Raw genomic sequence first — 12,669 nt, 5'->3', positions numbered from 1 at the left:
TGTCCTGAGGGCCGCCCTTCAAGAAGAGTGGGATGCCATGCCTCAGCAGACAATAAGTCGACTTGTGAACAGCATGAGACGTCGCTGTCAAGCTGTAATTGATGCTCAAGGGCACATGACAAGTTATTGACACTGACATTTTTTGTTGTGGTATATCCACCACTGTTGTTGGCTTTTGTTTCAAGAAATTGTTTGAGATGAGGAAATCACCAGTGTATGCTTCTACTTAAATGCCCTACTTTCATGATATAATATCACTGTAGCGTGAACTTTTTACATTTTCATAAATTTCACCCAAAAGCCAAATATCCCTAACTTTTTTGTGAGTAGTGTATAATAGTATGTCAAAGGTTAAATTCACCTCCATCATGTCTCCCTATACCTCCAACATTGTAGCATGTTCCAGTGCCAAATGAATGGGGAAGCCTGCAGTCTCTACTTCAAAGCAAAGCACCAGAGATTCTTGAAGAACACAAGAAAAGAGGAACACTTAAAATAGAGTCAAGGAGGCTCCTTGTCAAAGTATGCATCAGTCACTTGGTGGAGAAGCATGGATTGTAAGTATATAACCACGAAAAATTATTGAATAACCTTGAATTGTACTTAAATTAGAAGTACGAGACAAATTTTTGTCAATATAAGTGATTTTGCTCTTCTCTGTCCCCCCAGTTACCCACCAAATGCTGAAAAACTTGCTCTAGCAAAGAGTATCATCGACAGTTTCCCATCCTTGAAGGTTCAGATCGAAGGAAAAGGAGATGGATTTGTAAGTAATATCTAATGGTTTCTATTACCTTAAAAACAGCCAAAGTTGTTTTTTGTTTTTTGTTTTTTTTAACTCTTAAATAACATATTTTGTGTTCGTCATTCATTGACTGTTGTCAGGTGGCCTTTAATGCCTCATGATTAGCTCAGTTACTGACTGTTATATCATCTGACTGTAGATATTAGAACTTAGTTCATTATTAGTTTAGAACTTTTAGCAGCAAAAGTCTAACTTTTATCTCAGTGTGTATTTTCAACACTCACACTATTCAGTATTCTAAAAAATGTTTTGTTGTTATATATTTATAACCTCAAGAGCATTTTTATGATCCATCATCCCATTCTGGATTCTTGGAAATGAGACTGCGTAACATCCGTCGAAAGCTAGAAGCAGCTCAGCGTCGTTACACAAAGCGCAAGGTGAGCTGCGACAACAGACCAGGGTCAGAACAGGAACAGGATGAGAGCAGTGTGACCAGTGAGTGGATCACCCTCATGAAACGGCTAAGGCACTCTTCAGAGAACATTTCTTCAATCAAGTCAGCAATGGAGAAGACATACACTAGGCATAGATCATGGATATCAAAGGAGACTCCCACAATGGCTGAAATCTTCAACGAATACCCACGCTTCTTGGATATGCCTAGTCTGGTAGGTCTCTCATTGCAGCTCAGTCATCATTTATAATTTCCTTTCATTACTTAAGATATTTTAATACACAATACAAAAGCTTGGATATTGTTAGTAACACTGTTGATTTAGAATATATTCTGAAATGTCTCTTCATTTTAGCTGGATATCAAGTTTGGCAAAATGACGGATGGAAAGACTGACCTGTTCATCAGACGATGGGAAGCCAGCATCATTCCAAAGCTGAAAGATGTTGAAAGAAGTGATGTTGCATCTCTTACAGAGGGGATGGAAGACCAAACAGATGGTATGTGTATATACACTACTCACAAAAAGTTAGGGATATTTGGCTTTTGGGTGAAATTTACGGAAAATGTAAAAAGTTCACGCTACAGTGATATTATATCATGAAAGTAGGGCATTTAAGTAGAAGAATACACTGGTGATTTCCTCATCTCAAACAATTTCTTGAAACAAAAGCCAACAACAGTGGTGGATATACCACAACAAAAAATGTCAATGTCTCAATAACTTGTCATGTGCCCTTGAGCATTAATTACAGCTTGACAATGACGTCTCATGCTGTTCACAAGTCGACTTATTGTCTGCTGAGGCATGGAATCCCACTCTTCTTGAAGGGCGGCCCTCAGGACATTGAGGTTCTGGGGTACAGAGCTCCGAGCCTCTACACGGCCACTCAGCTGATCCCATAGGTTTTCTATGGGATTCAGGTCTGGAGAAAGTGCAGGCCACTCCATTTGAGGTACCCCAGTCTTCAGCAGCTGTTCCCTAATCATGCGACCTCGATGAGCTGGACCATTGTCGTTCATGAAGATGAAATTAGGCCTGTGTTGTTCATGCAGGGGCACAATGACTGGATTAATGATGTTATTCAGGTAGTATGGGCTTGTCACTGTACCATTCACAAAGTGTAGGGCAGTTCTGTACTGACTAGACACACCTGCCCACACAGTAACACCACCACCACCAAAGGCTCGTCTGGTGACAACAGTGGCTGATGCATAGGGCTCTCCTTGATGTCTCCAACATCGTTGGCGGCCATCATTTCTGCTCAACATGAATCGGCTTTCATCAGAGAACAGCACTGAGGCCCACTGGTCCCTCGTCCAGTGTAAATGCTCCCTGGCCCATGCAAGACGATGACACCTGTGCCTGGTGGTGTGGTCAGGTACCCTTGCAGGTCGTCTAGCACGCAGACCATGCTGATGTAAACGGTTTCGAATGGTCTGACGTGACACTTGGGTGCCTCTCACCTCCCTTAAACGTGCCTGGAGTTGAGTGGCATTCATCATCCGGTTCCGCAGGGCACTGTTCACAATGAAGCGGTCATCAGTGTGGGATGTGGCCAAAGGACATCCACTTCTATGCCTTTCTGTGACTCTTCCAGTCTCTCTGTATCTCTGTTGCAACCTGCTGATGACACTCTGTGACACTCTAAGCTCAGTGGCCACTTCCGTCTGAGAACATCCTGTTTGAAGCCTCGCCATGGCGAGGTGCTGCTGATCAATTGTTAGGTGTCGTCTTGGTCTCATGATGTCAAAATGTGAACAGCATAATGAGGAGGACTGTTTAAATACCAATTCTAATTGAACCAGGAAATTTATTGGTCGATTCATGGATCAAACACCTGTTGTGAATTTTGCCATTAAGCTCCTTGTTAGAGAACAGCAACTTGTGCAAAAGGTACTGAAACACTGAACAGTTGGACATGTGCATTCAAAAGTTAACAGAAGGTTACATTAAGTTCACCTGTAAAGGTTAGAATGCATTATAGGTTCATCCTGAAATTTCACCCGAAAGCCGAATATCCCTAACTTTTTGTGAGTAGTGTATATATATATATATATATAGACTTAGAGAGACTTAGACTTCTTTTATTGTCATTGCACAAAAAAACACAGCAGTGAGATTTTGGCAACGAAATGTCGTTGCTTGGCTTCCGGATTACAGCACAGATGGAATTGTGGGACCGTTTAGGTATATATAAATATTATACATAAATATAGTCTATATAACTGGTATGATATGGTCTATATAACTAGTGCTAAAAAACAGGAGCTAAATAGTAATATATATATATTTATATATTTATATATATATATATATATATATATATATATATATATATATATATATATATATTTCCCTGATTTGAAAACAAGGAAAACATGTTGTGTTTCATTAATTGCATACTTGCCATTGTTTCTTTTGGGTTGTTAAGTTTAACACTTGAACATCCTTTGCGTTGGATTTTGAGTGAAGGCTTTTTCATTTGTTCTCTGACTTTGACTACAAACAAATACAAAAACTGAGATGACTGATTTAAAAAATCTTAAATGTCTGGAGAGAGACCAGAGGCCTGTATTACGCAGCAAGCCTAGTTTTCCCTGGATTGCTCAGACCTGTCCGGCTACACTAATCGAGATCATGGTGATCAGGGATAACTGGTATCACGACACTGGTTATCAATTCGCTCACTCGATCCAGGGGTGTATTCAGCGTAGACGTACTGGTATGTAACGTCAAGCTAACAGAAATGATAAAGTTCTGAACAACCTGTAGCATTACGCAAGCGTTGCAAGTATGGAAGCCCAGAGGGCCATTCTCCTCTCGATTGTAGCCGAAGAACTGCTTGAGCAGGACATTACTTTACATCGATCATTAATTATAGGGGTACTGCAATACATTCAAGGTCCACTATGAAAAAAACAGTTATTGTTAAACATTGTTTCCAAGATTTGTACCATAGGCCGACACAAATGAGTTTTAAATTTTAAGTTGAATAAAAGTTGCCATATTATTGAGAAAAACAATAAACTATGTCTGATTTGTCATCATACTTACCACATACAGTACAGGCCAAAAGTTTGGACACACCTTCACATTCAATGCGTTTTCTTTATTTTCATGACTATTTACATTGCAGATTCTAACTGAAGGAATCAAAACTATGAATGAACACGTGGAGTTATGTACTTAACAAAAAAAGGTGAAATAACTGAAAACATGTTTTATATTCTAGTTTCTTCAAAATAGCCACCCTTTGCTCTGATTACTGCTTTGCACACTCTTGGCATTCTCTCCATGAGCTTCAAGAGGTAGTCACCTGAAATGGTTTTCACTTCACAGGTGTGCCTTATCAGGGTTAATTAGTGGAATTTCTTGCTTTATCAATGGGGTTGGGACCATCAGTTGTGTTGTGCAGAAGTCAGGTTACTACACAGCCGACAGCCCTATTGGACAACTGTTAAAATCATATTATGGCAAGAACCAATCAGCTAACTAAAGAAAAACGAGTGGCCATCATTACTTTAAGAAATGAAGGTCAGTCAGTCCAGAAAATTGCAAAAACTTTAAATGTGTCCCCAAGTGGAGTCGCAAAAACCATCAAGCGCTACAACGAAACTGTCTCTGGCAGCTCGGCGAGAGGCGATTTGCTGCATCTCTACAGTTTGAAACAGCACTGGCATTTTGACAACAACATTCAAATGTGGCTCTATGGACGGCGGAGGAAGTGAGCGTGAGGGGCGGAGCTCAGGGAGGACAGATGTAGTGTGTCCCAATAGTATGCATATGCATGCATACTGCATACTACACTGCATACTTTGCAAGGGCAGCTGCAGTACATACTAAAAGTAATAAGTAGAAGTATGAGATTTGGAACACAGGGTATGACTGACAAATCCCACCCCCCTGGTCCCACTAGCAGGGGAAAACAAATGCTCACAATGATTTCACTGATCATTAAAGTTAAACATACAAACTCACTGGACAATGATTGTGATCGGTAAATACTGTCAGTGTTTTATTGTTCAGTTGAAGGTGCAGTTGTTATGTGACATCATGTGTGACATCTTGTGTGACATCACACTGCAAGTTCCTTCATCACATCACATTCACACCCAGTGTTTCCTGCTCGTTTAATGATTTCACACTAAACCATCTTCAATTGTTTTATTTTTCAGCAGCAAACTTAGAAAGTGAAGTAAACACACACACACACACACACACACACACACACACACACACAGCCTGCCAAAGAAACCACTTCATAAGAAATTAAATGTAAATGAAATGGAATATTGCAAAAAAAAAAAAAAAAAAAAAAAATATTTAAACTTTTCTTTCAGGACTTTTTTCCTTGGTTGATTAAATTCAGGTCAGTTCTTTTTTTAAGGTTATTTTAAGGTCAGACAGTTTGCCCAAAGTTTGTATTTCAGAGGAATCAATATTGAATAATCAATATTTTCTCTCCAGCCTCATTCATCCTCTTTCCTCTTCATTGTTGATTTGTATTTTTACTTTTCCACAATGCCATCGTATCCATGGACGCCGCACTTCCTGCCGGCCACCTGGCAGCCAAACGTCAGCGCGTCCTGCAGAGAGCCACCTGAAGAAAAAACAAACTTTAGTGACGTCATGTCTTTAGACCTTTATTCTGAAAGGTAAATTTCAATCTCTTAACCTCTTAAATTCACTGTGTTAAGACAAATGGTATGTATTAATTTATTTAAGTTGCATTTCATTTCTGTCATGCGTTTCATTGCATTTCATTTCCGTATAGCTGATTACTATGGTTACTGTTAACATGGCATGTTTGTAAGCATGTGCAGTTGCGCATGGCCGGCTTTAAAAATGGCGTTCAGTCATGCTTCGCATTCATACACAAACCTTCGTCAGGAGCGCACATCACCGTCGGTAGGTAAACTCACTAAACTCGCTTCCCAATAGCAGCTGAGCGCTCGCAGTCAGCAGCTGATTTCTTCAGTTGAGCCTGTTGATCATGAGCGTTACCGTCCTGCGTGGTATTGTGTCAGCATTTGTTTGTTCACGGATGCTTGGTTCATTCATGGCAAACGGTGTTTGATTTTGCCACGGTGTCTCTACAGGACCGTGTGTGCATGCTCCTTGAGCGCATGATTATGGGTAATGTAGTTCTTTTGAACCTGCTGCATTATGTGTGTAAATGTGAGAGATATACACTGCAGTACAGGCTTGTTGTTGTGGATTGAGTTGTTATTATTGTTACTCCACATTTAACTTGCTTCTTTATAATAATAATAATAATAATAATAATAATAATATTAATAATTACAACAACAACAGCAACAATTTCAATTAAAGCTGCAAGCAGCGTTGGACGGGCCCTCGCCCCCGTGCGCACGTCGGGGACGGCGCGCGTGTCGAAGTGTAGACAATTCGTCAGTTTGTGCCAGTTTTGAGGGTATTTTTCGGTGTTTTTATTTTGAAAGAGTTTTGGGCTTTTATTTCGAAAGGCCACGGAAGTCCTAGTGTGTGACCGACACGAGTACTGGCAGCTGCTGCATGATCACACCAAAATGCAGGCAGACAGAGAAATCCTCATTCAATCCCATGGAGAAATCCAGAAAACCCACCCCTGTTTGAGGTGTCACAGCTCGGTCACCGTTTGAGTTACAGACTTGATTCAAAGCTTAAAGGAGTCACGAGACTCGGATCTATAAATCTCCCATTTACATGATTTTGCTATCTTTTACCGTTTTTGAGTTATGGCAGTTTTAGTTTGAGAGTGTTTTCTGCTCCCTCTGAGCTCTTACAATGGGTGTGTATTGCGCATTCCTGAGGCAGCTAGAGTGAGTCACATGTCCAGGCAGAGTGCAGAGCAGAGCACACCAGAGTCAAAAATGTTTGAAAACTCTTCATAGCTCCCACAAACTTGGTCCAATCCACATCCAAACTACATATTTTTGTAGGAATTTTTGTCCTCTTTCCATCTGCATAGTTTTCAAAGCTGTCAGACTTTCACTTTAGACTCCAGGGGCTTAATTAGTGCCAAGTGTCAGCCTCTGCACACCAAACTCCATGGGAAAAAATGAAGTTTTGGCTCTGGCCACTCTGACTTTGAGGGCTTATAAAATCCAAACGAATCGAGTAATGACGGAGTCTTTAGCAACTTTTGTTCAGCACTGTGTCCTCTGTCATCTGTTAAATTTTCAAGCCGCTGACATTTACGGCCTGGGAGGAGATAGATTTTGTTCAAAGCGGAATTTTGGGCGAGAATGTGAACATTCCAACGCAAATTGCGGACTTCCTGTTGGTTTTAGAGGGGGGGTGTCAGCGCGTGATTTGTAGGCCTTGATGAGACCTACATTTCGGCGTTGGTTTGGTGTTTCTATCACATTCCTGTGGGCCGCAGCGGCTGCCTTTGTGTGCCTAGGTGGCGCTACCGAGCCCATTTTTGTACTTAGGGGGACCGTTTGTCCATTTTATCAAATTTTTCGCCAGACCTGGCCTGCGTGCCAAATTTGGTGAGTTTTTGAGCATGTTTAGGGGGTCAAATTAAGGTTTATTTTGACGTAATAATAATTAAAGCTGCAAGCAGCGTTGGACGGGCCCTCGCCCCCCCGTGCACGTCGGGGACGGCGCGTGTGTCGAAGTGCAGACAATTCGTCCATGTGTTCCAGTTTTAAGGGTATTTTTCGGTGCTTTTATTGTGAAAGAGTTTTGGGCTGTTATTTTGAAAGGCCGCGGAAGTCCTAGTGTGTGACCGACAGGACTACTGGCAGCTGCTGCATGATCACACCAAAATGCAGGCACACACACTCACTCACTCACTCACTCACTCACACAAACACACACACACACACACACATACGCACGTGTGCACACACACACACACACACACACACACACACACACACACACACACACACACACGACGCCAACAAAAACCCACTGGTAGTACATTCGCTGCTGGTGCCCCTCTGGCCACTAGCAGCGCCCCTCCAGCAGATGGCGCCCTTAGCATGTCCTAGTGTGTGACTGACTTGAGTACTGGCAGCTGCTGCATGATCACACCAAAATGCAGGCAGACAGAGAAATCCTCATTCAATCCAGTGGAGAAATCCAGAAAACCCACCCCTGTTTGAGGTGTCACAGCTCGGTCACCGTTTAAGTGACAGACTTGATTCAAAGCTTAAACGAGTCACGAGACTCGGATCTATAAATCTCCCATTTACATGATTTTGCTATCTTTTACTGTTTTTGAGTTATGGCAGTTTTAGTTTGAGAGTGTTTTCTGCTCCCTCTGAGCTCTTACAATGGGTGTGTATTGCGCATTCCTGAGGCAGCTAGAGTGAGTCACATGTCCAGGCAGAGTGCAGAGCAGAGCACACCAGAGTCAAAAATGTTTGAAAACTCTTCATAACTCCCACAAACTTGGTCCAATCCACATCAAAACTACATATTTTTGTAGGAATTTTCGTCCTCTTTCCATCTGCATAGTTTTCAAAGCCATCAGACTTTTACTTTAGAGTCCAGGGGCCTAATTAGTGCCAAGTGTCAGCCTCTTCACACCAAACTCCATGGGGAAAAATGAGCTTTTATTTTTGGCCACTCTGACTTTGAGGGCTTATAAAATCCAAACGATTCGAATTAATAACAAGTCTTTAGCAACTTTTGTTCAGCACTGTGTCCTCTGTCATCTGTTAAATTTTCAAGCCGCTGACATTTACGGCCTGGGAGGAGATAGGTTTTGTTCAAAGCGGAATTTTGGGCGAGAGCGTGAACATTCCAACGCAAATTGCGGACTTCCTGTTGGATTTAGGTGGGGGGTGTCAGCGCGTGATTTGTAAGCCTTGATGAGACCTACATTTCGGCATTGGTTTGGTGTTTCTATCATATTCCTGTGGGCCGCAGCGGCTGCCTTTGTGTGCCTAGGTGGCGCTACCGAGCCCATTTTTGCACTTAGGGGGTCCGTTTGTCCATTTTAGCAAATTTTTAACCAGACCTGGCCTGTGTGCCGAATTTGGTGAGTTTTGGAGCATGTTTAGGGGGTCAAATTAAGGGTTACTTAGACGTAATAATAATAAGAAAGGAGAAGGAGAAGAAAAAACACTACAATAACAATAGGGCTTCGCACTGTTCCAGTGCTCGGGCCCTAAATAGTACATTGCAATATTTTATTAATAATATATTGCAATGTTTGCTCAAGTTTATTTTCTTACTTTACTTAATCCATATATTGAGATGTTTGGTGCTTAGATTATTTTCCGTAAAGATTTAAACTCTTGAATTACAACGCAGTGCCACTAAAGCATGTGACTGATTGATTGCTTAGTGTGGCATAATAACTTGCTTCTTTGCATTTATGTTCTTTCAAATAAGTGGATGATACTGCCTAGTACTTCACTCCAAGAGAATGTATTGTGATTTTTCTTTTTCCTTATTTTTCCTAGGTTTATAACCTGTGTATTTGTTGTGCAATAAAACAACAAAAAGAAACACGAGTTAAAGCTTTTGTGTACTGCCTGACTGCCCATTCGGAGGGCTAAATTTAAAAAGTCCGAACAGTTATAAACCGCTGCCAGTTCTGAGGCATGAATCAAGCCTGGAGACCAAAATAATCATCAAGGCTGTTTAACTCAAGTGACTGTAAGCCAACAGCCCGTCCATACTGTTCATCTACTAACTTGCAAGACTAAGGATCAAGCTAAAGCCAAGAAGAGGAGACAGTCTGATAACAGGACTATTCCCAGTTGGGATTAAAAGCATTGAAAGTCAACGCAAAAAGGAAGCAAGATGGCAGATGATGAGCTGGAGAAGCTAAAGCTGAAGCATTCAGCATCCCAAACCGCTTTCACTAAAAGAGCAAATCATCTCTCACCTCCAGGGCTAACGCTCTAAGTGAAACTGAACTAAGAAGTGAATGGAGGAACCTCAAAGTGGATCAGACAAGAGTCACTGATGCGGGGTTTGATTATGCCATGGCTCTGAGAGAAAAGGATGATGAAGAGGCTATAAGGAAGGCGGAGCAAGTCGACAAAGAAACAGCTCAGTGCAACCGTAAGTTTGACGAGACTGAAAAAATACTCAAAACAAGCTTCTGGACCAGGTTCGCTGAAGAGGCTGAATTAGCCATGGACTAGGCCGAGGAAGCCGAGCACCAGCAGATGACTAGGAGGGAGCGTGAGCTGGTGAATAGAGACCTGGAACGGGAGGTCTTTGAACTCACTAAAGTAGTGAATGAGTGGGTGGACCTGATTCCTAGACCTAAGTTAACAGAGACAAGGGACCGAACCAGGAAACTAAAGAGATGACATGAGAGACTGTGGGATAAGTGGGCGTGGCGAGGCTGGAAACAGGGGTGTGGCTCTTGTGCACCTTACTGAGCCCAAACGGTTCAGCAGTTTGTCAATACTATGTGGAACTGTCGCCTGGGTCCGACGAGCTGCAGAATCCTGGCTGAAAACAATACACCGAGCCCCGGAACCGGCAAAGTGGGAGGCGAGGGGCACTGAGCTGCTGTCAGCAGAAGAAAGATTACTGGCCTTCCAAGATTTGGTCTTTGCAGCTCAAGATGGCGTGGACTTTCAGGACACTACCCTGAACCGCCTAGTTGTGACTAGAGATATCAACACAGGTCTCCTGCATTATGGCGGAAGAGTCCAATCTTGGAACAAAGACGGAACAACTGTACCGTTAATTCCATTCCAGTTGTGGCTGGGGACCTTGCTGGCTAGAGAAGCTCACGAGGCAAATCATGAAGGCATTGCAGCCACACTGCTGCGCACAAGAAGAAAGGCCTGGGTGATACACGGTCGGAGGACAGTCAAGAAGGTGGTTAACGAGTGCATCACTTGCAAAAAGCAAAGAGCCAGGCTGTGCCGGCAAGTGATGAGTGACCTCCCTAAAGAGCGTACCAGAAGAGCAAACCCTTTTGAATATACCACACTGGACCTTTTCGGCCCCTTCGAGGTGAGGGACGCCGTTAAGAAAAGAACCAAGAAAAAAGTCTGGGGAGTCGTGTATAGCTGTATGGCTTCCAGGACCTAGTCGACGACCTGTCTTCCGAGAGCTTCCTTCAGGCTTACTCTCGATTCACTGCTCTGAGGGGGTACCGCAGACAGTTATGGTCAGACAGAGGCTTAAACTTTGTGGGTGCCAAGCCGGCACTAAGAGAGCTACATAGGAACCTCGCCTGTTTACAGAAGGCATCGGTCTAGAACATTGCAGCCAAAAATGGCACTGAGTGGCAGTGGGACTTCCATCCTGCAGACTCGCCCCACAGGAATGGAGCAGCAGAGGTGGCTGTCAAACTTATCAAAAGAGCTCTTAACAACCTCGGCGGAACCACTTACTTTTAATGTGGAGGGGAAATTCTTGATAATTTCCTTGTGTGTGCGTGGCTTTTTTTTTTTTTAGTTATAATAATTATGATTTTAAAAAAGGGGACAGGGTCAGTTAACTAAAGGGGGGGTCACCATGGGACAGGGTCAGTTCTCTGGGGGGGGGTCACCGTGGGACAGGGTCTGTTAAAGAGGAGGGGGAGTCACCGTGGGACAGGGTGTAGATGACGGCAGCGTTGAAAGTGTCTCCGGCTCCCAGCGTGTCCACCAGTGCTGCAGGGGGGAAGGCATCTGAGTGGACGACCACACCATCAGGACCCATGGCATCAGCGCCTTTTTCAGCCCAGGCACAAATCAGGACGGCCCTGCAGACACACACACACACACACACACACACACACACACACAGCTACTTAGAGCTCCAGCACATGGCACAGAAACACTCAGGAACTCAGAACGTCACTGGTTGCAGGTTGTTGATCAAACTGTGTCGAATTCAGTGGGTTAGCGGTTATCCAACACTTTGACTTTCTCCAACTGTTTGGAGAAAGTGATCTCAGACTAAACGAAGCCTTGTCGTTGCAGCTGTTATCAGGAAAGCTGATTGTCACAGCAGCAGAAGATCATGACATCACCTACATGACAGAGCTTATCATTGCTGCCCCCTGCTGGTCTGAACCTGCTGCTTCAGATATTCTGCCAACAAATTCAAAACTTGAAAAAGCAAAAATGTCAAATTCTTGCTTTGGATTCTGAAAGTTTGCATGGTGACATCATGAGCAGCTGGAATTTCACCTCCTGGTTAATCTCCAGTCTTTTTACAAATAAATGATGGACTCCATGAGACTCACCCCTCCTTCACTCGGTGGTACAGCCCTCTGACCGCTGCGTCAGCCGAGTGGAAACCAAACGTCACCGCCACGTCTTTACTGACAAAAACCTGCAGAGGAACAGAGCTGCATCAGAGTCTCCTGGAGGCCCCCGGGGGCCCCAGGCTGCGGCGGAACCCCCAGGGGCCCCCACAGCACCCAGAGCCCCAAACACAGAAGTTAAACTTCTCATCAACAGAGTTTTAATTAATCTTTTTTTGCAAATTTATTCAAAATTAAATTAAAATAACAAACAATAGAATTAATATCTGTAATAA

At 43.1% G+C, this 12,669-nt stretch overlaps 1 protein-coding gene across 3 annotated transcripts in view; it reads right to left on the bottom strand.

Annotated features, from left to right (window-relative positions):
• Positions 1-5,498: 5,498 nt before the first annotated feature.
• Positions 5,499-12,669, bottom strand: part of khk (ketohexokinase) — an 18,109-nt gene continuing 10,938 nt past the window's right edge. For all 3 annotated transcript variants that reach the window (XM_030061212.1, XM_030061213.1, XM_030061214.1), the window contains 3 exons: positions 12,374-12,462; positions 11,730-11,887; positions 5,499-5,806 (listed from right to left, as the gene is read on the bottom strand). In XM_030061212.1, coding sequence (XP_029917072.1) covers positions 5,715-5,806; positions 11,730-11,887; positions 12,374-12,462 — 339 coding nt within the window. In that variant the 3' untranslated portion in view covers positions 5,499-5,714. The remainder of the gene's footprint in view (positions 5,807-11,729; positions 11,888-12,373; positions 12,463-12,669) is intronic.

This window comes from Myripristis murdjan, chromosome 9 (genome assembly GCF_902150065.1).
Source record: "Myripristis murdjan chromosome 9, fMyrMur1.1, whole genome shotgun sequence".
In the NCBI taxonomy this organism is placed as follows: Eukaryota; Metazoa; Chordata; class Actinopteri; order Holocentriformes; family Holocentridae; genus Myripristis; species Myripristis murdjan.
The sequence above is the reverse complement of the archived record's forward strand: the minus strand, read 5'-3'. Positions and strand labels throughout refer to the sequence as shown.